Below are 27029 nucleotides of genomic sequence, written 5' to 3' on the forward strand. Positions count from 1 at the left end.
TGCTCGCTCTTTTCTGCCGGAGCGGCTGGATGGAGACACACTGACCCGCTGAGCACTCACTCTGGTACCAGGAACACGGCAGGAGTCAGCCTTAGGACAACCATGGGAAGTACGTGGTCGTGTGTATTTTGTACGCAGGTGTCGGGATACTTTGTTGTTTTGTTGTTGTTGTTTTTGTATCCTCGGAACAATAATGGACTCTCGTCGCTAGTCGGGAAGCTAATTAGCTAACCTTGGGCAGGTTAGGTGGCAAATGGAGCTAGTTTACACCGAGTTTACAGCCAGATTATATCAGTCTGGATTAATCAACATGAGCGTGATTTGTGCCCCGCTCGGGTGTGATTACTACTGTTGTGTCGGTGGCCTTTAAACAGGCGACAAAGACAAATGAGAGTTTACTCTGTGATTCAACGCTGGTTAGCACCACGCTAATGCTAGCTGAAGGACTAACCATGTTTGATATTTACTGCAAACACAACTTTTTTTCTTTTTTTCCCCCCTTCAGTTTTATGACAACACTTTGTTAGGTTCACGGAGACAAATTGTTACGCTGAGTTGCTGAAAAAAAAAAAAGAAGACGAGTCGTGTGTTAAATCACTTGCTGTCAGTCATCTGAAAACACTCCTGGATGTTAGTTTCTCTCAACCTGCTGCATCAGATTCATGTTTCTGTATTCACATATTGCAGCCGAATACTCTGTATGACGCTGTTTTAGCCAGTTGACCAGCTTTGCTGACAGCTGTGTGTAGCCGGTGGTTAGTGATGACGTAGCATGTAAGTCAACCTAGTTCAAAGACGACCGGAAACTCAAATGCTGCTGATGAATTCAACTGAAGTTTGATGTTAACGCAGTGTTTTGTAAACTCGCTGTCCTCTTTGTGCAGTTAAATTTCTGGAGGTAATCAAGCCGTTCTGTGCGGTCCTGCCAGAAATTCAGAAACCAGAAAGAAAGGTAAGGTTTGTGCTGTGACCGTCATGTTAAAGTGGTAATATCTGTGCACTGTGCATGTGTGAGTGGAAATGAATGACATCTCATCGGCTGCTTTTTTTTTTTTTTTTTCAACTTTTCAGATTCAGTTTAGAGAAAAAGTACTATGGACGGCCATCACACTCTTCATCTTTCTGGTGTGCTGCCAGGTCGGTATCTACCGATGACCTTCTGTTAATGACGACCAGTCTGGTGGTTGGTTTTTTTTGGTGACGGTGCCTCATGACATGGTGTCTTACATCTCGCTTTCTTGTTAATTTAGATTCCCCTCTTTGGCATCATGTCATCAGATTCAGCAGATCCCTTCTACTGGATGAGAGTAATCCTGGCTTCCAACAGAGGTACTTCTAGATGTTAAATTATTTGTGTTACTGAAGTCCTGTGCAACTCCACTAATGTGTAATCCACTATTGTTATCAGGAGTGACATTATCTCATTATCACGTGCCATAAATCAAAGGTTAATCATTTGTAGGCCCTCTTTGCATTTCTTTCTTTTGTACCATTTCTGTTATGATTATTAAAGTTGAATGTTGCACTAATACTGTCCACTTTGTTCTCAAGGTACACTGATGGAGCTTGGTATCTCGCCCATTGTCACCTCTGGCCTCATCATGCAGCTGCTGGCTGGTGCCAAGATCATTGAGGTGGGAGATACTCCCAAGGACAGAGCTCTCTTCAATGGAGCTCAGAAATGTAGGTTTTATTACTTACCACGTTTGCTATTCTTAGTACTTTTGAAGCCTTAAAGATAATTCCTTGAAGTTTTCACTGTTCATTTCTCAGTAGCATCCCTGTCACACTGTCCTTTCAAATATTTGTTTTTGTACTTTTGCAGTGTTTGGAATGATCATCACCATTGGACAGGCCATTGTTTACGTTATGACTGGCATGTATGGAGATCCTTCAGAGATGGGTGCTGGGATATGCTTACTCATCATCATTCAGGTTAATATAAATTAACACTACTTCCCAGTTTACACTATAAATAATCAAAGATTAATTGTGCCCTTAATCTGTCAGTTAATGAATTCTTAATACCAGCAAAATTTACATTTTTCAGCCAGGATTTTAGTTATTTATCTTGGATTTTGTCTTTGTCAGCACTTCTGTAGACTAGGTGAAGGCTGTTGTAGAAAAGCGGTTCTTTTATGTTATTGCAGAAAGTTCATGTAGAGTGCTACAGGCCTCCATGATGCGCATTTCAGTCCCTTTCTTGAGGATTATTAGTTTTTGTGCTCTGCAGCCACTTCTCAGTACTAACCCCGACGCCTGTGTCTTCAGCTCTTTGTCGCAGGTCTGATAGTCTTGCTACTGGACGAGCTCCTTCAGAAGGGCTATGGTCTGGGCTCTGGTATTTCTCTCTTCATTGCAACCAACATCTGTGAAACCATCGTGTGGAAGGCCTTCAGCCCCACCACTGTCAATACTGGCAGAGGTATTTGCACTGGGGGAAAAAAACACATTTTAAAGCTGAGTGATGAAACAGAATGTTTTCGTCTGTATTACAACGACTAACCCTGTGAGTCCTCTGGTTTGTCCAGGAACTGAGTTTGAGGGAGCCATCATCGCTCTCTTCCATCTGCTGGCCACCCGCACGGACAAGGTGCGCGCCCTGAGAGAAGCTTTCTACAGGCAGAACCTGCCCAACCTCATGAACCTCATCGCCACTGTCTTTGTGTTCGCGGTGGTTATATACTTCCAGGTGAGCTGCTAACCCCATTGTCGCTGCACTAAAAGGAATATGGATGCCAGGTTTTGTATTAATTAATTGTTACTTCACTACAGGGCTTCAGGGTGGACCTGCCCATCAAGTCAGCACGCTACCGTGGTCAGTACAACACCTACCCCATCAAACTGTTCTACACCTCCAACATCCCCATCATCCTGCAGTCTGCCCTGGTCTCCAATCTCTACGTAATCTCTCAGATGCTCTCGACACGTTTCAGCGGCAACTTCCTGGTCAACCTCCTGGGAACCTGGTCTGTAAGTAATTAAAGGGGGATTCGTCTCGAGTACATCTCGGCAACATCTGTAGGAAACTATGATGAGGAAACGATGATGTTACATTTATCAAGAGGATACCTGACTCACAACATAGATGTGGACACGTTAGGTTTGATCTCCCTAACACAATCTTTGTGCTCAGGACACTTCGAGTGGAGGACCAGCTCGAGCCTACCCAGTGGGCGGCCTCTGCTACTACCTTTCTCCTCCAGAGTCATTCGGCTCCGTCCTGGACGACCCAGTTCATGCTGTCATCTACATCGTCTTCATGCTCGGCTCCTGCGCCTTCTTCTCCAAGACCTGGATCGAGGTCTCGGGATCCTCTGCCAAAGATGTAAGTCTGTGCTCATGCAAACATATACAAGCATAATCCCAAATTACAAATGTTCACTAATGTGACTGTGTGTGTGTGTCAGGTGGCGAAGCAGCTGAAGGAGCAGCAGATGGTAATGAGAGGACACAGAGAGACCTCCATGGTGCATGAACTTAACAGGTACAAAGAGAACTTGGAGATGCAGCTTCATGGTTCATGTTTGTAAACCACAGCATGTTAAAAGCTGTTTTCTTGAATGATTATGGTATTTATTGTAATTTGTATGTGCAGGTACATCCCCACAGCTGCTGCATTTGGTGGGCTCTGTATAGGAGGGCTGTCTGTCATGGCTGACTTCCTGGGCGCCATCGGATCAGGGACAGGAATCCTTTTGGCCGTGACCATCATCTACCAGTACTTTGAGATCTTTGTAAAAGAGCAAAGTGAAGTTGGCAGCATGGGAGCACTGCTCTTCTAGAAAATCCCAATCTTCTGACACACATCAGACACAAAGAATCCATTTTGTTTTTACTTAGCATTTGTTTTGCAGGTCGCACAATCTGTGTATTTTGCTGCTGGGATAGGTCATTTTACTCCACCGCCTTTGTTGTTCATCATACAGCTGTTGCGTGTCAATGCTGAGAAAACTGTGTGGGTTCCTCCCAGCGTTGAACATAGTATTGTGTGTCTTCCAATTTTTTTATTCCAGTAGCAATTATCCATCTCTGTGCAGGCTGCCTAAATCCCTACTGACTGTCTTATCAGATGAAGAATGCCTAAAAGCACACAAGTGTGAGGTGCTGTCTTTGACTTCTCAGGCATTGTTCGTTGCAGCATGCTCGAGGAACTCTGAGACAGCAATAGCATGTTGATGCTTATTTCAAGCTGAAAGCACTGTGCCTGGACATTTCAGGGGGAATTGAAAGAAAGCCATGTCTTGTTCATTACTTAGCAATCATGTTTGATGTTTCGAGGATCCTTTAACAAGGAGTGAAGAGTGAAATATTCTTGTGCTCCTGATAAGGTTTCTGGTGATGTCAGACAAACTCTTGGTGGTTTTCATCTACCTTTTTATTTTGATTTTAAATCACAGACTATGTTTATATTCACTCTGGTCTTATGTAGGGCACAGTGTCTGTCCTCCGCCTCTGGTTCCTCAAAGGAAAGTGTTTGTCTGTGTCGTCATGCTCTTTTATTCCCAGACTGAATCGCTGCACAAAACTGCCGAGATGTCGGGATGAGGGTGGGTTTGATAGGGTTGAAAAAAGGGGTTTCATTTGTTTGTTTTTACTTTATGTAACAGACATAATTGTGTTATTAAAAAAAACAAAAACAGGATTTGTTTTCCAACACACTTGGAAATTGCGTTTTGATTCCTATGGTTTTGCTGTTTTTCCTGTCTTGGCATCTGAGGCCAACAGGATTGTGGGTTAGATAATTAAAAACCGTGCATAGTGCCATGGAAATTCAACGGTTTTAGCACAGGTTATTATTAAGACTGAAGCAATCTGGCATCAACAAACAATGTAGTTACTGACTTACGAAAACTGTTCCGACATCAGCCTCCACAGCAATGACAAGTTTATATTGATGTAGTTGTGATTTAAGATTCAGCTGCAGTAGAAAAGCAGTTGCTGTGACTTGTACTGATCTCTTAACTTCCTCTAAAGGACACTGGATCTGATTGAAGATAAACCTGCTTCACATATTTAACCAGTTATTCTGAACTGGACGTTTGTAAGTGTAATGTATCAGCCTCAGACAGTTTTAAAGACAAGTTATTATGTTAAATTACATGTGCCAATACAACACTACCAGTGGAGCAACATTCTCACATCACAGGGATATAATTATTTTATTCAATCTAATTATCAAAATGTTGCCGTGACCTGAAGACAGAGGTGCTGGCAACATCACGACAACTTCTGATGCAATCTATTTTATCGGATTGTTTCACCATACATTTTATTCGACCATTTTGTCCCATTTTATTGATTTCTTCCTCACCTGCTCTTTACATGAAAATCAGCGCTATTGCTGCTTTACAACTGGGATGTCGGAGCTCACACTGGTTGTCACCTGGAGTTTGTAAATCATCTCTTGAGGAATGGAGCAGACCTCCCTGTTTACAACATCTGCCTTCTTTGGGAAGTGACTGCTTTTAATGTCTTGTCATAAACTCCCGAGTTTCAATGTCTGTCAGGTAAGTTTTAAGACAACGTTACATGACGTTTTGTCATGTAACAGAACTGATTAATACAAGCAAGCTGTAGGAAATATAAACTGACAACGAAATTATTTTGACGTTCATTTGGAAGTTCATCTTATTTAAAATAATAAAATACAAACAAAACAGGCGTACAATTATAATAACGATAATAATTCATGTATGTTAGTTTTTGCAGTCCGTAAGCTTACTTAAAGAAAAAAAAACCTTGAAAAGATTGTCAAGAAACATTATAAGTGGTTATCATATTTATTTGATTAGCTATAATCGTCGAAACTTTTTTTTTTTTTTTAAATTTATTCAAAGAAGAGTGGTGACGTCATTACGGTGCGCCCACATGTGGACGGGTCAGAGGGGTAACGGGGCTGTCGGACGCCGGGTAGTTTGTCAAATGAAATCCTGGCAGTCGTTGAATAACTTCTCCCACACCGCTGTTCTTGTATCGCAGAGGACGAGGCCCGACGAACACAGCCGCCAGCAGACATGTCGTACTGCAGACAAGAGGGTGAGTTTGATCTGGTCGCGCTCATTTTCCTTCGCGGTTCGTCCAATGTCACGGAGCGAGCAGACATGCTAGGCTACGCTAACATCCAGAAACGGTGACAACCTACTGCGGCGCTGCCCGCTTTAGCTAACTGGCTACGAGCTAAGCCTCCAGCAAGAGTCGAAGTAGGTTCAGATGGGCTGTGGTGTTTCTGTGGTCTCGTCCAGTGATTGTCACGAGTCGGGAGAGCTGTTATTGATCCTGTCGGAGCAGCAAAGCTGAGCAGGGTGTCTGCAGGGTGTCTGCAGGGACAGCACTACTTTTTACTTGGAGAAATGACACAACATAATTTTGGCGACTGTGCGATTCTGTGCTCGGTTATGTTTACAATAATACAACATATATGTATGCCATATCATATTAATTATATATAGGTCGTATTATCAACTATTAATCCTAAGGGGTAGACGAAAGGCTGTGTTTGTGAATGAAGGTGTAGACAACAGGGTGTGGTTGTGAATGAAGGTGTAGACAAAAGGTTGTGAATGAAGGTGTAGAGAAAAGGCTGTGTTTGTGAATGAGAGTGAGAGTACTGTGCCAAACCAAAAGGTCACAGGAGGGGGTCGGCAACCTGTGAGGTCACATACTGTTGTTCTTTGAGGCATAAACAGGAACAGACGGCTGTCTGTCCCGAGGACTCCAGGGTGTGAAGGAAGACAACCACCACCTCGGCCAACCAACAAAGGACACATCAATACACATGACTTTTTGGTGTCTGGACTATAAGAAGACTGGGTCAGGGATAGTCAGGAGGTCAGACTTCCTGAACTGACACATACTCTGTCAGGGAAACATAGTCTGGACCCAGAGCTCTGTAAACTGATTATTCTGCTGCTGTTAAATAAATATCTTGAAGCCTGACATCTTCTCCTATTGCCTCATTAAAGAACACGCAGGACTGGGGGCTGACACATATTGGTTACCAGCATGAGCCCAAGTCCAACACACAGACATCTACCTTTATTTAATCCCTTCTTTTGTTTGCCTTTTTTTTTTTTTTTTTTTTCTCCTTTTAAGGTAAAGATCGTATCATCTTTGTGACCAAGGAGGACCATGAGGCACCCAGCAACGCTGAGCTGATTGCAGACGACCCCAACGACCCTTATGAGGAGCAGGGTTAGTCATTTCGTCTATGGACCTGGTTTCCAAACTTTTCTCAAAGACTTACACCAGTTATTCAGTGTTGTGTCAAGCTGAGGAAGAATTTAAGGACTAAATGAGCAGAGAGGCTGGCATTACTGGATTTTTAGTTCCTGAAACACATACGATTACCATATCTTGCATTTTCCATCATGTTAATTGATAGTGTCTGCCTGTATGTCTCATTAGTTTTCATGACTATGAATTCCTGACTTGTAAACAGCGTTCACGTCGAGATCTACTTTGTGATTATGATTTATAATCCCACCATTTGTCAGTAACTAAAATAGAAATACATGAAAACCACACAAATACGGACACCTCACATCAGCCAAAGACAGGTGTTCACATTAGCTCAACTCCCATTTAATGAATATAAAATAATAAATAAACTGTGTGTACTTACTACCATCTAGAACGCTTGTAAGTCCTAACCGTCAGGCTCTTTCCAATCTCTAATGTAACAACAGTAGACCGCCCCCACATCTTTTCAAATCTGTGCCCCAAGATTGTGACAGTTTATTTCTGAAAATGTTTAGACTTTAGACTAATTGGAGATAACTGATGACATCATCACCTGTGGACAAGTTCCTCCAACAGACGGACACGTCACCAACGACTGTTTTCATGTGTAAAATTGGTGGACTGTCCCTTTATAGCCCCCTTTGCTCGAAACCTAAAGTATGGCTGTAGTATGAGCAGATTTCTGTGACACTGGCTCGGCAATATTAGCTAACAACCTGCCTCATTTAGTTGTTGCCGAAGTTCTAAGTGATGCACAGAAATAATGTGACGGTACCACAAGAAATGTACAGAAAACCTGCACAGACAGAACACTGTGATATGAGACAATCAAAACTGTCCTGACTGTCGCAGACAAGTACGTTTCCAAGAAGGATCACATCACTCACAATAAGAGTCAGATTGAGAAAAAACAGTTTTCAGGGCTTTTAATTCATCAAGGTGATTTATTGAGTGGCTTCTGTCGGGTTTCTTTAGGTCTCATCCTGCCAAATGGAGACATCAACTGGAACTGCCCGTGTCTGGGCGGCATGGCCAGCGGACCGTGCGGCTCTCAGTTCAAGGAGGCCTTCTCATGCTTCCACTACAGTCAGGAAGAGGTGAAGGGCTCCGAGTGCATCGACAACTTCCGTAACATGCAAGAGTGCATGCAGAGGTACCCCGAGCTCTATCCCCAGGAGGAAGATAAAGCGAGCTCCAACTCTGATTCAGCCTCTGCTGCCCCATCTGACAATTCTGCCTTATCATCTGAGAGTGACTCTCCTCCAGCCACTTCAGAGGTCTCATCTGACAGTACTTCACCTCCAGACGTCCAGACCGCCAGCTAAAGGCAATCAGTCATCAGTCCCAGGCTCTCGTTGTCTTTGTGCAAGCACTGCCCAGCATAAATGACTCTCCATGAGGAGCTCTGATTGGTCGAAGAGGGTTTATTGACACGGCTATGAAACTCATGGGAAATATTTGCTGACCATCAGAGGAAGACTTGCAGAGAGTCGTAGCGCATGTACAAAAATATAGGCTGCTTCGTTTATTGAGTACTCAAAAATCATTGAATAATATGATCACTGACAGTGAGCCAAGCTATTGCTTGCAGGGACATTAGCAGAAAGACTCACTTTATATGCAATTAATTTGCTGCTTATTCTCATGTCAATCAGAAGCGCTGTTTGTTAGCATTTGTTGTGTGGGTCACCCTCAGATGGTCAGGAGTAACACTGATGTACAACAATTCTGTTTGACAGAAATCTGTGCTGTGACCACTAGATATTTTGATCTGAGCAATGTTCAGCTGTTTTACCTCAACAGAAGACAGGTTTGACTCCTACTTCAAATTCCTTTCCATCATTTGAGAGACCAAAACATGTAATTGTCAAGAAAGAGAGGCAGCTGTTAAAACGTCTGTGCAGTTTACACGTAATGTTTCTGTGTTTGTAGAAACTTCAGGGTCTCCATCCATAGCTGTTGCAGTACCAACAATGGTCATTATTTTTATGAATGGACTTTACATCAGGCCTCTCGCATTTACCTGTGACTGCCTAAATGTTTTTGTTGTCTTTACACTGTCTAGAGTCTTCAGTTCAGTCGGATGCTGTGGTTACTATTTGATGTCATCCTGGCCTTATAGGACTTGATGGTTTTCTCGAAAATATCCAGATTAAAATGATCGTTTAACAATTTCAACTTCCATTTTTATTTTGTTCTGAAAACAGAAAACAACATCTCAGTTTTTTTGTGGGGTAAACATTTACGTTTATTAGATGAGACATATATGAAACAAAGGGCCCTGACTGGATGTGAACTGGAGATATTGGATCACAACCAGTGCCTTAACCTTAAGGCAGAACAAATATTTAGGAACTAAAACTACACTTTGCCAGTTCACATATGTTCTATATAGTTACATGACTTCCTTGATCTTTTGTACATGGTTCTTTTCTAATAAAAAAAAGAGGAGATACAATATTCACAGAACATTTGTTAGACTTAGAGCTTAACAAATCGAGGTATTTTACTGACTTGTAGCCAGATCTGAAGTGGAACGGTACAACACAAAGACATTCAGTCTGACCGCCAAACATTCATCCACATTTTTTCCAGTCATTTGTGTTGCACAAATACATGTTGTGAGAACTTCTCTTCAGTTTAGTGAAGTTTAGTTGTTTATGAGTTTGAATCTTGTGTTCATTTCCCTCTTGACAATGATTTTCAGTCTCTTGTCTGAATTGTCCAAGGACTCATGAGTATCCTCTGATCCGCTTGCCTTTTTGGATCACATGGATCATGGGCAGCCGTTCCTCAGGCCCTCTGATATGAGTAGACCAAGTCGAGGTGTCCATGGAACCACTACGCTCTGCATGGTGACCAGCAGACGGCCTGTTCCAAGCTCCTCTGGGCCTGCAAGCAGGTACTCCGTACCTGGAGAAAAAAAAAGATGCTTGAAGTCTGTTGTAGAAAAATGTGAAACTAGATACTGAAAAATGTTGTGCTTTACTCCGGCAGAAGTGGATCATCTTGTAGAAAACACTGCAGCGTCTCTGTGTGTCCTTGGGACAACTCACAATTGCGCTATGTTAAGCAGGCAATGCGAAAACTGGAAAGGAAGTGGCATTCCACTAATTTAGAAGAATTTCACCTGGCCTGGAAGGATAGTCTAATATCATATAAGAAAGCTCTTCGTGAGGCCAGAACTGCATATTATTCATCATTAATGGAGGAAAACAAGAACAACCCCAGGTTTCTTTTCAGCACTGTAACCAGGCTGACAAAGAGTCACAGCTCGGTTGAGCCGTCCGCACCAACTTCTTATCGAATAAAATTGTTACCATTAGGGAGAGAATCGGGCAGACCCTTCCTGCCACTGTCACTGATGTGTTGCTAAGCACAGCAGCCCTGAAAGCAACCGTGGGACCAGATTTGTACCTTAAACATTTCTCTCCTGTTGAGCTCTCTGAGCTAACTGCACTTATTTCCTCATCTGGATCATCTACCTGTCTCTTGGATCCCATCCCAACTAAACTCCTGAAGGATGTCTTCCCTTTAATTAATACTTTCATATTAAATCAGATCAATATATCTATCTCGTTTAACCAGCTACATACCGCAGGCTTTTAAAGTGGCTGTAATTAAACATTCACTTAAAAAGCAGACTCTTGATCCAGCTGTTTTAGGACACTACAGACCCAATTTCCAAACTGCCGTTTATTTCAAAAATCCTTGAAAAAGTTGTTGCAAATCAACTTTGTGATTTTTTTTTTACAGAGAAATGGTCTGTTTGAAGATTTTCAGTCAGGCTTTAGAGTTCATCATAGCACAGAAACAGCTCTCGTGAAAGTTACTAACGACCTTTTATTAGCCTCAGACAATGGACTCGTCTCTGTACTTGTTCTTCTGGACCTCAGTGCTGTTTTTGATGCAATTGATCATATGATCTTATTACAGAGATTGGAAGATGTTACGGGGATCAAAGGAACTGCATTAGACTGGTTCAAATCCTACTTATCAGATAGATTCCAGTTCGTCCATGTCAACAACGAGTCTTCCAGATAAACAAGAGTTAGCTATGGAGTTCCACAAGGCTCAGTGTTAGGCCCAATACTTTTCACTTTGTACATGCTTCCATTAGGAGATGTCATCAGGAAGCACTGCATCAACTGCCATTGTTATGCAGATGACACGCAGCTATATCTTTCTATAAAACCAGACAAAACAAATCAATTAGTGAAGCTTGAAGAATGTCTGAAAGAGATAAAGGCCTGCATGACCAAAAATGTCCTGCTTCTAAATTCAGACAAAGTGGAAGTTATTGTACTTGGTCCTAAACACCTCAGGAACTCTGTCTCTAATCACTTAGTTACTCTTGATAACATTGTCTTGGCCTCCAGCACCACTGTGGGGAACCTTGGAGTCATCTTTGATGAGGATTTGAACTTTAGCCACCATATAAAGTAAGTCTCCAGAACTGCCTTCTTTCATCTACATAATATTAATAAAATCAGGAAACTCCTTACTCAGCATGATGCAGAAAAACTAATTCATGCATTTCTTACTTCCAGGCGAGATTATTGTACTTCCTTGTTGTTACGATGTCCAAATTACTCATTAAAAACCCTGCAGCCAAAATGCTGCAGCAAAAGTACTGACGGGATTTAGCAAGAGAGATCATATTTCTTCTGTTTTAGCTTTGCTTCATTGACTTCCTGTTAAATCATGAATATAATTTAAAATCCTCCTAATGACTTACAAAGCTCTTCATGACCAGGCTCCATCTTATGTCATAGATCTTATAGAACCAGATCATCCTGACAAAGCACTTTGCTCTCAGAACGCTGGCCTGCTTGTGGTTCCCAGAGTTTCCAGAAGTAGAATGGGATGCAGAGCCTTCAGTTTTCAGGCTCCTCCTGTGGAACCAGCTCCCAGTTTGTGTTCGAGGGGCAGAAACCCTCTCTAGCTTTAAAGTTAGACTCAAAACTTTAATTTTTGATAAGGCTTATAGTTAGGGCTGGATCAGGTAGCCCTGAACCATCCCTTAGTTATGCTGTTATAGGCCCAGGCTGCTGGGGGACCTCGTTATGCACTGAGCTTCTTTTCTCTCATTCTTTCACTCTCTACACACTCATATCTCACCATTACATCTCATTAACTTCATGCTTTTTCTCTCCCATAGTTTTTGCTTATTGTCTGTTGTCTCTCCATTCAGTTCCCTCGCTCGCGTAGTTTCTGTTCTTTCTTTTGTAGATGTCTTGGCGATGGAGCTGCATGTCTCTGCTCTGTGATTGTCAGCCCCACAAACAGTTCGTCTCTTCTATCTCTATGCTGTCCTTTTCTCTCTATGCTCTCCTCTCACCCCAACCAGTCGAGGCAGATGGCCGCCCACCTCTGAGCCTGGTTCTGTCGGAGGTTTCTTCCTGTTAAGAGGGAGTTTTTCCTTCCTTCTGTTGGAGGTTTTTCTACCTTAAAGAGGAGTTTTTCCATCCGAGCTTATGTGGGAATTGTTGAATTGTTGGGTTTCTCTGTATAATGTTGTAAAGTTCTGCTGTAAGGACTTTAATGTGTTAAGTGACATGAAATAACCTGTGTTGTGATTTGGTGCTATATAAATCAAATTGAATTGAATTGAATTCATGTACCATGAATTATTTTTCTCTATCATGTTTGGAATGTGTCCTACCTGGGTTTAGAATTGGACAGGTGCAGCCGCGGCTGGTCCAGGACAGAGGATAGATGCTGATGGTCCCCAGGACGAGTGCCACGCGGCCCGATCTAAGGACCTTGCGAACTTTGACCTGCACTTCTGCGTAACTGCCTTTGTCATAAGCAGACAGCACGCTCGCCTTGATCACTGTCATGGGCCACAAAGAAACAGGACTGAAGAGGCATTTTGAAGCGTCAGTCACAATGCAGATTAATGCACTTGTCCAATTAACAAGTGTTAAACAAGGGGAACATTTCACGTATTTCTTCTTACCATAATCATGTTTGGTCTTGCAGAGGTCAGACACACTTCTCAGCTTTTTCTCCTTACAGTTGCACTTCCCTGTGTTACAGACATGGAGTTATGCTCTGATCCAAATTTATATCCATACTATGATTTTGATTATTTGAATTTTCACGATGCAAATAAACGTCACCTGTGTAATGCAGAGCAGAGACTGCAAGCTCCTTTGACCATTGTACCTCTTCTTCAATGGTGAACATATGATCCAAATCAGGTATTTTTCCACCAATGGGCACATTTAAAACTTGATTATCTGTGTAGCTGCAAAGATAGAACAGAGTATGTCATCTGAAGGTCCACACTGCAGCTAGATTTAGCCTCTTTTAATATTTGGTGAAAAATGTGGCCACAGGTTAAGTACATGACGTGTACCTGTCGAGACACTCCCCAGTGATTGGATCACATCTGTGAGAGCAGGGACACGGTTTGCAGCCTTCCTCACCAAAGCCCCAGTAGCCAGACAGGCAGTGGCTGCAGCTTATTCCTCCAACATCCGGTTTACAGTGGCACTGGCCACTCCTCGGGTGGCACCACGGTCCCTCCTCTCCAGGCAGAGGAGGCAAAGAGCCCTGGGGATCACACCAGCAGCCTGAGAAGCAGAGACACAGATAGAGGTCTGTATGTTTAAGAAACACTGTTGTTAAATAATGAAATTACAACAGTGCCAGCAGATGGAGCTACAAAACACTTGTGGCTGAAGGCACCTGAGCCCATCGAAAGATACAGAAAGTGAGTCCCTCCGTCCCGTCCCTTGACTCTTACGTGTGCAGGCGTGGGGGGAGTTGAGAGGCAGAGATAGGTGGCGGTGGTAGCCGTGGCGACAGCGCTGGCACCTACGCCCGATGGTGTTGTGTTGGCAGTCCTCACAAACACCCCCACTGATGCCGCCGGAGGAAAGCCACGCCCGCTGAGAGAAGTGACAGCTATCTGCATGGCTGTGGCACTCGCACTCTGTAATCACAGCGGTGTGTGATGTCATAGCAGGTAGATAGACGAGGCAAGGTATGGGCGTGAGGTGGGGAAGGAAAGTGGACAGGGAACATGGGTAAGAATGGGCAAGTAATAAGTCAGTTTTTAGTTTTTTATGAGAATACTTGTGCATGTGCTGTCATCAAAATGATTTGCAACCTGTGTTGACATGAACAAAACCGAAAACATTTTAAAGATTAGGGTCCAAGCATCTTGACAAAACTTTAAATCAAAGGTACACTGACCAGAGGTGACCGGGACTATGAGCCCATTTATGAATAGGCCTAAAATAATTGGTTTTAATGTGTTTGTACACCCCAGCCAGCTCAGACGCTCTCCTACAGTGGCAGGCTCTGATTTAAAACTGAAGCATCTTAAAATATAAAAGCATTGCGCATCTAAAAAGTAATCTATGTATTTAAAGCAATACTTTATCCAACCTTAAGAGCAACTATGGATTCAATTCAGAATAGACACATCTTTGATAATCCCTCTACACTTTAAGATTTCATCTCTGCTCACTGATCAGCAGCTGTGCATTTCCCATTGGAGGTAGCTTACTCTGGCATGGGTGGGACTCCCCGCTGCTCCCGTTGGCAGGCCTCCAGGGAAGATCATTGAAGAGCAGGGCACACTTCTCACAGTGATCCCCTGCTGTGTGGTGAGTACACAGACACCTGCCGAACACCTGGAAGACACATCTAGCGCTGTTCAACTACTTCACCCACATTAACACACGTTACAGACACCTGCCGTCTAGAGAGCCATAAAATACATCCAGGCAGGTGGTGGGAAGTTTAAATCAAGCTATTTGAAGAAGTTGAATTGGCATTTTATTCTATTAGTAAGTACATTTAACATCTGGACCTCTTTACAACCATGTTTTGTGAGTCTGTAAGGAACACAGACTAGTGCAAAAACCCTCTTCCACAGACTTTGTCCTTTTTCTTTGACCCAAAAATATACACACACAGGACAAGCTACTCACCATGTTACTGTCCTGACTTTTTCCATGACTGCTGTTGTATGGTACACAGTACTCAGCATGCCCATGGCACAGGCAGGTCCCTCTGGCTAGTAAAGTATAAATAGCATAAGGTGCTGAGGCTGAGCTTCCTGTACTGGGTGTGTGTGTCATAGCTGAGGCTGTGGGACTTATCCATTCTGCAAAGGGAGTCAGGGATGCTGGACAGGTCTGAGCTTTCAGCAGTCTGATACGGAGATTTGTGAGGGTGAGGCGGGCGAGAGCCTCCGGACTGTAGGGGTCGAGTGTTTTAGCAGTGCTGGGGTCGAGAGAACGCAATATTACCTAGGAGGAGAAAGAGCACTGAATTACACTCTGTGCTTGAAGTGGGACGGTACTCAGGACTTCTACATTTTCCTCGTTGATGGACAGTGACTTTTTCTTGCACACCTGCACATTTCACAAGCTGCTGCTATTCTTTTCTGCCCTCTCCAAATCAGATTATCTAGGCGATCCATAATGCCCCCAAATAAACTGCATTACCCAGGGGGCAATATGAGAAGCTCACCTGTTCCCATTGTCACCTGCCTGCTTTTTCTATCCATGGAAGTAATGTTACATTCACCTAACAATATTGTTGGTTTGGCCCAAAAAGACCACTGAGACAACCCAAACAGTCAGACGCAGCAGAGCTTTGAAAGTCAACCAGAATTAAAAGTTCTGCAAGCAGCAAACTAACATTAAGAACACTGCTAGCAGAGAAAACCCTGCTGATGTAATGTTAGCATCAGCAAAACACCTGCAGCTATAATTTAGTTCAAACCTGTAGCATAATGTCAGTATGTGAATATCTTATTCATTATTAATAACGGTATTGTTTGTCTCCCTAGACATTTCCAGTGCTTGATGAATTTAAGCTACCACTAAAAATTCAGTCAGCCGATACAACCAGAGTCCAGGAAAAACAGCTGTAATTATCTTTGGTCGGTCCAACTTCCTATATCCATTTCAAATTGAAGGTAAAGTAAGGAAAGGACCGGTGAAGTAGAATTACAAGAAATCGTAGATATAGTTCGTAAAATAAAATAAACTTCAATAGAAAGGTAAATTAAATTATGTTGTACATCAATAATACCTCCTTGTGTCATGCACTTAATGATTTGCTGATGGTGACTGATACACACGGCAGCAGGTGAAAAAGGGGACTACTGGCACTAATTTTTTTCTCACTTCAAGCACTGATTACATCTCCATATTCTCTTACCTCCCCACCACTGCAGGGTGCAGCGCGAGTATAACGGGATGTACACAGTGAGCCTGGCTGGAGAAAGTCATCAGGCAAATCAAATTCCATGCTGCAGTTGTGTGCAAAGAGCTTTACAGCTTCCCAGGTCTTTCCAAAGTCAGTTGAACGTTCAATGGTCATGGCAGCTGGCCGGGGTGACCTGAATACCAAAACCAGATGAGACAGGCAGAACTGTGTTTCCAGATCCAGTCGTATCTCGTCCTGCTGCTCCTGTGTGGCAGCACCTCCACCTGATGCCCACCAGGTATCCGGATGCATGAAAGGGTCGTCAGTCATGTGAGCAGGTGGGTGAGTGTCCTCAGAGCAAAGGTGCGGGGTCACAGGAGGATGAGGGCACAGGTGATGGTCGAGGGTGCTGTTTCCACAGCAGCTGGAGAGTGTGAGGAGGGTCCTGCCACTAGCCAGGTTCCCCACGGGTGGACTACAGGCATGGTCCACACATCTAGACACTGACACACAGGGTAAAGGATAGTCAGTGAAAGTCTCATGTCATAGCAGAATATTTTATTAAGAGATGGTTGGGGGTTTCAGATCAGTGCTTTTGGGCCTGGTGACAGAAAGGATTTAAAAAAAAATTTAAAAAATTTAAAAAAAAACAAGCATTATCCAGCACTGACATCATGAACAAAACCAAAGTCCTACTCATTGTGTTTTTCATGAATATTTAATTTGTGTGACCATTGTGCCACTGCTGCTGCTGTCACAGAATCCTCCCCTTTCCCCCCTTTGAACAGCATTTAGACTCTCAGGTTACATGGAATGAAAAGACACAACGCAGCCACAGCCACACTATAAAATTGATCAACAACTGATATGACATTTGCTTTACTGTTAGGACAGCAAAAAAACTGAACATGTCGCCTATTTCACTGCAAAACAGGAACCGTGAGGTCGTCAGTTTCCTACAACTCTAACGCATTACATCAAAACTGCGTGAAAAACGGCGTTTAGCGACAATGACGTAACTGATTGTGAAAAACAGCATCCAGATGATGATGCCCCTCACCTGCTCCGCTCCGCGTCACAAACAAAAATAGCCAACTGAGCGCCAACAGCATCTGGTGTGGACCTGTCCCAAGCATACTACACATTGTCATCCTCGTTTCTGCTGTTTACAACGTACATGGTGCGATAAACGCCTTCTCGCAGAAATGAGTCCCAACATTATGCGTAGCCTATTCAACAGATAAACGCATTTTTCTCTCAATTACGCAATGCGCAAAGTGTCCAGATGAATCCAACAGTATTTTTTTCCGATGTCCTCCCAGGGTTGATGTTGACAGTTGAAGATCAGATCATCCCGGGGACAGCTTGGCCACCTCTCTTTGAAAATAAAAGTCCCAAATGAGGCAAAAAAAAAATATTATCGTTTCTTAGTCGGAACGCTCCACATTTGACACCGAATTTAAAAACAAAATGTTATTCATTTCCATTTGATACATGTTTGTCATCCTCCCTTTTCAGCAATTAACTACAGTTCTTTTCTGTTGTCATAAATTCATGTAGGCCTAAATGTTTCCATTAATTCCCAGTCGAGCTTTGTGTGCCAGCCAAGTCCAGCGCTCTACGCGTTTACGCACAGGAGAGGAGTATGTGTTCTATTTATACATGGTTCCCCTCCGCCCCCACCCCCTACCCCTCTCACACACACATACACACTGTGCGGATGCTGCGCTGTAGGAAGACTAAAACAAAACTGGATCGAGAAGATGTATTTTTTCCAATCTTCCCGTCATTCATGCATGGTAACTCCCCCAAAGGTAGTGCGCACAGGGACAGATTGTCGACTGGCACGGGCTCGTCAATGCTGTTAATGTGAACCAGCCGCACAACGCATGCCAGCGCGATCAGGTCCATCCACTAACCAGGGCCTCGTAATACGGCCTGGGAATTAGTTTATCTGCTTCGGCCCTCCTGTTTTTCAGCAGCTGTAATTACCAACGTTTCGTTGAAGTCTAGTTAGAAGAAACCTGAGTAGGGAGACAAAAGTAGTCCTCAGAGCAATTACTTGCAGCTTGATGGGTATTGTGGCACAGAAAGAATCTATCAGCTTGGAGTTTCATGCAAATGAGTTAGACCAGAAAAGGGCCTTTCTCCCATCTGCCTGCCTGCCTGGATAGATTACTGCGTCATTCTTCATTACAACACTGGATAATAAACACATGGTATGATACATGACAGTCTTTCTTTTTTTAATTCTTTTCAACCATAGGAAACATACGGTACTATGCTAAGCTTGATGTATTTTCCCTCCCTGGCACACACACTCTCTGACTTGGAAGAATAAACACAATGTCTCTTTAGTTTTATGGCTTAACTTCAAATCCAGGGGGCTCAGAAAATTGGAATAGACACAGAGAATTGGATTGATTTCAATAAATGTCTTCAGTGCCATACAAATTGTTTACAGACCTGCCTGCTTGCTTTTATCAACACTGGAGATCAAAAACAGAAATACTGAATACTTGGATAGACCGATGATGATGATGGTGATGATGATAATCTGTGTGATATTTGTACAATATGATTTTGTTTTAGAAGGCGCCAGGAGTTTACTCACACCATTTTGTTCTTATCAATCTGAATGTTTTTGGATTTAAAATGCTAAAAGTTTTAATTCTCCACAGTCACTCACCTCATGTACAGCATCACTCCATGTACTTTTGTCTTTGTTCACCCCTTGCTGTTTTGTCCTTTCATCTTTCTGTCCTCCTGCTTTCTACTGTAACACCCGCTAGTGTCTGGCAGGCCTCCATACAATAAAACCCCAGAGGCTGTCCTTCATCTTCACACATCTTTCTCCTTTAGTCTCACTACAGTGGTGCAGTATACGCTACGAATAGCTTTATGGGAGATTAGGATAATTCCATTTATGAGGGATTAGCTGTTATCTGGTAATGTTAGTGGCACATGCATAGTTTCTGTCCGCTTTAGCTTGATTTTAGAGTCAGCTTTGTCTCATTGGGACACATGGAAATGAGATTCACATCCTTCCAAAGTTTGCTTGGGAGGACCTGTGTGCATTTGTGTTTAAGGAGGAGGGGTAATGGATAAAACATAGGGTCAAATCATCTGTGTGGTCCAGCTTTGGTTTCTGGTTCAAAAGGAAGTTCATATTCTGAATTTTGAAAAGGCCCTAAAATTGCAGTGTTAAATGTAAGTAAGGTCAGAGCCATAAAACATTTACAAGAACAGTGAGTGTGATAAATGTTTGCAAGTAAATTACATTTGGTTGCTCATTTAGGCTTCAAAATGAAAAACACATTGAACTCTGAATTGACTAAATTGTAGTAAAGGATCATTTTCTGTGATATAATAATATAGACGTACCCACAAACAATAAAGTGCTTGTTTAAACATGTGCACATAAACATGGATAAAAAAACGAATCCAAACCACTGTTCGCAACATGTGTTGCATTCTGAGCACTGAGAAAACATGTGGCTTTTTTTTTTTTTTTTTTTCCATCTAGTACATTTCAGCAAATCCATTCTCTCAATGTTCAGTATGTATCTGCATCAAGGCTCCCAGCTTTGAGAGTTCAAATACCAGCCCAGAGAGGTCATGGGGATCTCCTACCTGCCCCATGACTGCCTCTCTAATTGCTCCTCTTTCTCTTATTTACAGGGCTTAATGGGGGCCGGGGTTTAGAGGGCCGGGGTCAGACAAACTGGGAGCCCCCACCTCCCACCCTTAGTGTTAGTCTGGGCTGCTCATACATGTGTGTGTGGAGAGCACATGGTGTCACTCCACACTTCTCTATCTCTGTCTCCTCTTGATCTTTGTGTTCTATATGTCAGCTCCTATGTTTCTCCGGGGATGAAGAGGATTAAGCGGCTTCCTTACATGACCTTCCTGCCTGTAGGCCTCAAAGGCCAACATGATCAGTCCTCGATTTGTTTCTCCAGTCTGAATTAAAATGTCTCCATTTTGTTCATGGCTTTTTTGTTTACGGCAAAACGCAGTACAATATCATATGGCGGTATCTACTGGGCACAAGCATAATCAATGAATGCCTTGGCTTTTACAGGAAAAACTACATGGGACTGATGCCTGATAGGTCCAATAAATTCTAGATTAGCGTCACAGTCTTTAAGATTATACAGAACAATAATTCCTGAATACTTTATCTTAAAAACTGTCACTTGACATAGTTGGAAGTTAAAAGGTCAACATGGTAGTTCAACAGAGAAGGTCTGTGGTTCAAGTCCAATCCAGAGATAGGAACTGTATTTCTTCAGAATAATTTGAGTGGGTCTGCTGCTTGAATTTATTATCACTGTGAGCATGATAACCAGTGTGGACAGTTTACAAAGGCAGTCTCTCCTGTTGATGTATGTTGTAATGATCCTGGGGTCACAAATTGATTTTTATTAAGCACAGATAGCTTAAAACCTTACTGCCAACATCACTGCAACAACACGTTCCTGTAGACACATGCTGCACAACATCAGGAGAATACGTCTTCTTCTCACTCAGAAGGCGGCGCAGGTTCTGGTCCAGGTTCTGGTCCAGGTTCTGGTCATCTCACGTCTGGACTACTGTAACTCCCTCCTGGCAGGTCCACCTGTTAGTGCCATCTGACCTCTGCAGCTCATCCAGAATGCAGCAGCTCGACTGGTCTTTAACCTCCTAAATTCACTCACACTACTCCACTCCTCCCCCTCCTCCGCTCCCTTCACTGGTTACCAGTAGCTTCCCGCATCCGTTTCAAAACATTGGTACTTGTGTACCGTGCTGTGAACAGATCGGGTCCAGTGTACATCCAGGACATGGTCCAACCTTACATCCCAGCCCGCTCCCTCCGCTCTGGATCTACCAATCGGCTTGTTGTTCCCTCGCTGCGAGCTAAACACTCTACAAAATCACGACTGTTTGCTGTCCTGTCTCCTAAATGGTGGAATGAGTTCCCCACCGACATCAGGACAGCAGAAACTCTGTACATCTTCCGCCGCAAACTAAAAACACACCTCTTCCGACTTTTACCTTGAACAGTAGAACCTTAGTAGCACTTAAAATGGCACTTACTGACAGCATTTTGTAGTTTGGCTTTCTTGAAGAAATTGTATTTTCCTGATTCCTGTTGTTCTGGGTTTTGTACCCTCATGGTTGAAATGCACTTATTGTAAGTCGCTTTGGATAAAAGCGTCAGCTAAATGAAATATAATGTAATGTAATGTAATGTACAGGTAGCTTGTTAACCTGAACATTTTTGAATGTGCATGCGACTGTGTGTGCTTGTTCAAACATTATAGGCTTAGATTGCATGGTGCCTCTTTGATGTGAGAGAATGAATGACACAGATTAAGTTGTCAGGCCAGAAAGTGATAGAGGCCAGATGAGGCAGGATGAAAAATTAAGTCCTCTGTAAAGCAACTGGGGCACATTGCCAGACCAATAATGTGTGTGCATCTGTGAGGTTGTGTGTGGATTTGTGAGTGTTTGTTCACAGAGAAGTTATGCCCATAAACTTTTACATATGCGGAACTGTTTCCATTTATTCTTTATTAATTCTTAACAAGGAGGAATTCCAGTAATGTTAAAGAGTGGCTAACTTGAAGAGTCTTCAGTTGAGTGGTGATGGCTTATTTATAGCTGAAACTCCTGTTTAATATTGGACAGCAAATTAACCTCCCACCCACAAGCACACACTCCCTGTACTGGCCCCTTCAGTCTCGTATTTCTACCCGACTTCTTTTGATCTGTGTATGATGTCATTGACTAACAAGCTCAAGATTTATTTTTGCGTGTCATCAGAGCACTCACAATAAACACACTGTCTCTCTGACACAGCAACACATGCATGAACATGAACACAATTGACATACAATTACTTGATAACTCTTTCCATTGCCCACCCACATAAACAAACTGGAACGCCAGCACACACACTGGCTTTCTACAACAATAACACACACAGACATGTGTTAGAGATTCCACACACTGTTTTCTTATTCCTCCAGCTCGTATTCTCACACCCACGTGGATAAACCATACTGACTTGGCTTACATAATGATGTATTTTAAGTGTTTTGAACCACTTCAGTGAATTCAAAGGAAACGTAGAGTGGCACATTAAAAACGTGACATAAAAATGTAAACAGCTGACCAAAGACAGAGGCATAATGTGGTAGGATTAAATGATAGCCACTCAGGGGAGTTCAGGATAAGTTATGGATGACAGACTTAACCCTTAAATACACCAGAACAGTTTTAGTTCGTTTAGTAACTCTGCAACACTGAGATTTCCCTGCTATGTTGAGTATTTTATGGGTCTGACTTTGGTTCCCTCCAAAAGTCGCACTAAAAAAAGGAACAAATGAAAAGAAAAATCAGATGCAGCTGTCTGAGGTCCCAGGACATAGGTTGGGGCTCCAGACTGTTTCTCATGTCTGGCCACTTTGCTGCTTTGAGGCCCTTCTCAACTCATTAAACCCGTCTTTATTGGCATGCCAAGTCCACCTGTAAGTCATCCAAACCATGATGGCAACTTCAGCGTGTGCAGGGTCACTGTTAAACAACAGTACCTCATATGACAGGGCAAAGTCAGAAATCAAACCTATGGAAACAGCCTCGTACATATGTTGCGGGTACCTGCTTTGCACTTGTAAAATGTGTTGTCACAAAAGACTGTGATGTTAATAGGACTTTTGCTGCCCTCATAGCGATTCTATTTTATCCATGAACTGACACTTGTGACATTCATTGACCACAGTGTTGTCACCAGACACCATCTAAAGGAAAAAAAGAGCTTTGAAAATGGGGTGCAGTTATGGGAACAAGGTTGTAAGCAGTAGGTGAAAAGGATTTTTACATTCCGGGAGTTTGACCTCCATAGTGTCAATGTGGAAGTCACGAGGGAGTCTATAAGTCTGAGGCAAATGAATGATCCCTGCATGTTTCTCAATTTTTTTGTATATAACTAAACAAAATTTTGTTTTATTATCGAGAAATCTTAACAAGGCTTTCCATGAAACTCGATAGTACTATTTTGTCTGTTTCTTTGCGCAAATGTCAAAATAAAGTCATATTAGTATGTGCCCACATTTGTGGCTGGATTGTGGGTTTATGCTGAAGAAAGGAGGTATGTGGGAATACATGCAACCACTAAACCATCGTGGCTTGCCCAACAATGTGACAGTAAAAGGGGGCTTGCGAGTGTTTGATCCTATCAGCGAACATCTGGCCCTCAGGAGGAGCTAAAGTTAGCAGCACATGCTGAGGTCATTAGCGTAAAATAGGAGTTACAAAGGCAAGATGCTCACAACATCTCAGTACTGTAAAAGTAGGAAGGAGGAGGGCAGAAAAGAGGAGAAATTATTTAATGATTTTGGGAAGAGGAGAGGATAGATTACACATCTAGGTGATTATTAAAGTGACTAATACTCTTTAACGGCCAATGTTCTGCTTGATCTTTCATTTCAGTTGCCCAACAGCAGATATACTGAAATGAAAGAGTATGAGTTTGGATCAAGGATGTAACAAAGCTTGTTCGGGTTTAATCAGGGCAATTTACCCAGAGCCGCTACCCACATCTGTCCAGGCACGTCCCTTCTCCACGGTGGGCCCCTGGCTACAGAGTATTGCAGAGTGTTGGCTGCAGTATTGTCAATCAAACATTAAGAGGCAACTACATTTTGGGGACCACCAGCTCATCAGAGACTTGTGGTTCTCGTGGTTTTCTTTGGAACCTCTCTCGGCCGGATCTCCTCACTGATTTTATCAATAGCACTGGCATGTGTTAATCATTAATAAACTGCTTTGGTCACGATGGTTTGAGTGCTGAGACCAGTCTGATATGATAATGTCATTATTAGATGTGGGTTGTTTAGATCCTTGGGGAAGTCTTTCATTTTCATTTCCTCTATGGTGAGGTCATCGCTTTGGAGACTAAATTCTATTGAGAGGAATCCAAAGAAGTGGAAAACCTCTAACTAAACCTTTCAACAGGCCCATCTTGAATAATGGCAGACTTTGGCACAGAATTACAACATCCTCAGCGTCCATATCAAGTAACCATGTGTATTTGACCTGTTCTCTTGGTTTTACTGTAAAGCATGTTATTCATGACCTTCTTGCAGTGATGCAGTACATCCAGAAAGTATTCACAGCGCTTCACTTTTTACACATTTTGTTATGTTACAGCCTTATTCCAAAATGGATTTAAAAAAAAAAATTCCTCAAAATTCTACACATAATACCCCATAATGACAAAGTGAAAAAAGTTTGTTTAAAATTTTTGCAAATCTATTAAAAATAAAGAACGAAAATATAACACGTACATACTGTAAGTATTCACAGCCTTTGCTCAATAATTTGTTGAATCACCTTTGGCAGCAATTACAGCCTCAAGTCTTTTTGATTATGATGCTACAAGCTTGGCACACCTATTCTTGGGCAGTTTCTCCTGTTCTTCTTTGGAGGATCTCTCAAGCTCCATCAGGTTGGATGGGGAGCATCGGTGCACAGCCATTTTCAGATCTCTCCAGAGATGTTCAATTGGGTTCAAGTCTGGGCTCTGGCTTGGACACTCGAGGAAACTCACAGAGTTGTCCCGAAGCCACTCCTTTGTTATCTTGGCTGTGTTGTCCTGTTGGAAAATGAACCTTCGCCGCAGTCTGAGGTCCAGAGCGCAAGATGAATGCAGCAATGTACAGAGACATCCTTGATGAAAACCTGCTCCAGAGCGCTCTGGACCTCAGACTGGGGCGAAGGTTCATCTTCCAACAGGACAACGACCCGAAGCACACAGTCAAATACACACAAATCAATAGATTTGCAAATATTTTAAACAAACTTTTTTCACTTTGTCATTATGGATTATTGTGTGTAGAATTTTGAGGGGAAAAAAATAATTTAATCCATTTTGGAATAAGGCTGTAACAACAAAATGTGGAAAAAGTGAAGCTCTGTGAATAGTTTCTAGATGCACTGTAAGTACAGTAATATAGATCATCTTCTGAACCCAGCAACAGCCAGACAACAAACCCCCCCTTGCTCCCACAGATTTGATTTTCACACTGACTTACAACATCCTCAGCAACTTTTTGTTACTCTCGACCTTTAGTTTATCCCTTGTCTGCGTGGTAGGATGTCCTGAACAAGTGACACGTGAGGTTTCAGACACATGAGACTATTCATTTGTGCTTGGCTACCCAATCTCAGGCTGCTCTGATGGGTTTCAACTGAAGAGGCGAGAGGCAGGAGCAGGGGCCACAGTGCATGATCCCTGTGATCTACCATGGGAAACAGATGCAGTTATGATGGCCTTGTGACCCAGGAGTGTGGAGATTGCATGGGTCAACTGGGTTTTCCCCCCATGTAGACACAATCAAGCTGTCATGAGTGTGAAATTTGAGCAGGAGAAAGCTTGCATTCCAATCAAATTAGTTTATCATTACTGCCATTACCATTGCCATCTTCAGCAGGAGCAGCATGGGATATGAATGTCCAGATGCTTACCTGTGGAGAACAATGTCATGTGAAATTTCTCTGTGAATTTAGAAACAACTTTCAGTACCAATCTCCAAAAGGCTGAAACTGTCAAAGATACACTGTGTACCCTAAATATGTTTACTTCTTAAGATATAATTTTAGATCTTCTGCTACTTCTCTCAGATTCCAGCAGTAATAGAATACTGCAGATCAGATGTTAAAATTAGGATTTTGGGAATAGGAGTAAGGTTTGAGAAAATGGTCAATTTCTACGGAGCATGGCTCATAATTTTAACTACCAGTACTCAAAAATACTACAACTCCTTTTTTTGTCTGTGGTCTCCTCTTTTATCCTGTTTGCATTTCTTAATTCACTCCCTCTTTATCTTCACATACCGGTGTTAAGACATTTTTTATGATATTTTACTTACTTTTTTTGTTCTCACTACATTTTTGGCTAACAGCAAAAAGTAGTCTTATTCAGGTGTAACAAATCCTCTAAATGCAGGAAAATAGCCTTTTTTTAAAAAAAATATAGCACATTAAGCTATAAACTATTATTGTACTACTGAATAATTACTTTGTAAGCAGCTTTATCTTTTTGTAGCCGTTGGAGGTATACTATCAACTATGGTTGGGCCTTTTCATTTATAACACTGCTATATTTGTGTTTTAAAATACATTTTTTCCATTTAAAACTTGAATCAGCAAAGTAATTACTGCTGTCTAAAGTATTATTTCCCACTGAAATGTGGTAGAAGTAGGCTTGGAAGTAAACTGTTATAAATAAGAAGTACATTGAAATGGTACTCAAGTAGACAGCAGCCTGGTACAGGTACAGGTGCAGGAGCAGCGCAACAAAAAAGGCATAGACTCTAATCAACTAATGCCAAGACATCGAAGAACGTATGATAACTGCACGACTACACCAGACGACCCTGTGTCACCCTACCTCCCTCTGGAAGTGAGTTTGCTACAACTGCAGTCCTTTCTGCCACTTTTTCCTCTGATTACCATCCCAGTCTATATTTTGGTGTTGAGCACAATGACTTGCTTACCTACTGTATGTTTTCTCTTTAGATATTTGATAATGAGGATTATGACTGCCGGACACCAGAAGA

General features: G+C 42.4%; 3 protein-coding genes across 3 annotated transcripts; 2 read left to right on the top strand and 1 right to left on the bottom strand.

Moving 5' to 3' along the window:
• Positions 1–4661, top strand: LOC138629460 (protein transport protein Sec61 subunit alpha-like 1). Its single transcript, XM_069713182.1, has 12 exons — positions 1–109; positions 885–952; positions 1072–1137; positions 1251–1329; positions 1552–1683; positions 1826–1935; positions 2272–2425; positions 2532–2692; positions 2776–2973; positions 3137–3328; positions 3411–3487; positions 3599–4661. The coding sequence occupies exons 1-12, from the start codon at positions 103–105 to the stop codon at positions 3783–3785; spliced, it is 1431 nt and encodes a 476-aa protein (XP_069569283.1). The 5' UTR covers positions 1–102; the 3' UTR covers positions 3786–4661.
• A 1218-nt stretch (positions 4662–5879) lies between these two features.
• On the top strand, positions 5880–9414 carry chchd4a (coiled-coil-helix-coiled-coil-helix domain containing 4a). The gene is made up of 3 exons (XM_069713205.1): positions 5880–6039; positions 7096–7194; positions 8218–9414. The coding sequence occupies exons 1-3, from the start codon at positions 6018–6020 to the stop codon at positions 8565–8567; spliced, it is 471 nt and encodes a 156-aa protein (XP_069569306.1). The 5' UTR covers positions 5880–6017; the 3' UTR covers positions 8568–9414.
• Positions 9415–9437: 23 nt separating this feature from the next.
• Positions 9438–18053, bottom strand: LOC138629469 (netrin-4). The gene is made up of 10 exons (XM_069713193.1): positions 17480–18053; positions 16432–16922; positions 15192–15512; positions 14765–14891; positions 13997–14185; positions 13607–13823; positions 13368–13495; positions 13205–13273; positions 12908–13078; positions 9438–10155 (listed from the first exon to the last, which is right to left on the bottom strand). The coding sequence occupies exons 1-10, from the start codon at positions 17568–17570 to the stop codon at positions 10019–10021; spliced, it is 1941 nt and encodes a 646-aa protein (XP_069569294.1). The 5' UTR covers positions 17571–18053; the 3' UTR covers positions 9438–10018.
• Positions 18054–27029: the final 8976 nt, after the last annotated feature.

Source organism: Brachyistius frenatus, unplaced genomic scaffold, assembly GCF_029030835.1.
Source record: "Brachyistius frenatus isolate BFR_SWC_R1_liver_20210118 unplaced genomic scaffold, ASM2903083v1 Contig_4, whole genome shotgun sequence".
Taxonomy (NCBI): Eukaryota; Metazoa; Chordata; class Actinopteri; family Embiotocidae; genus Brachyistius; species Brachyistius frenatus.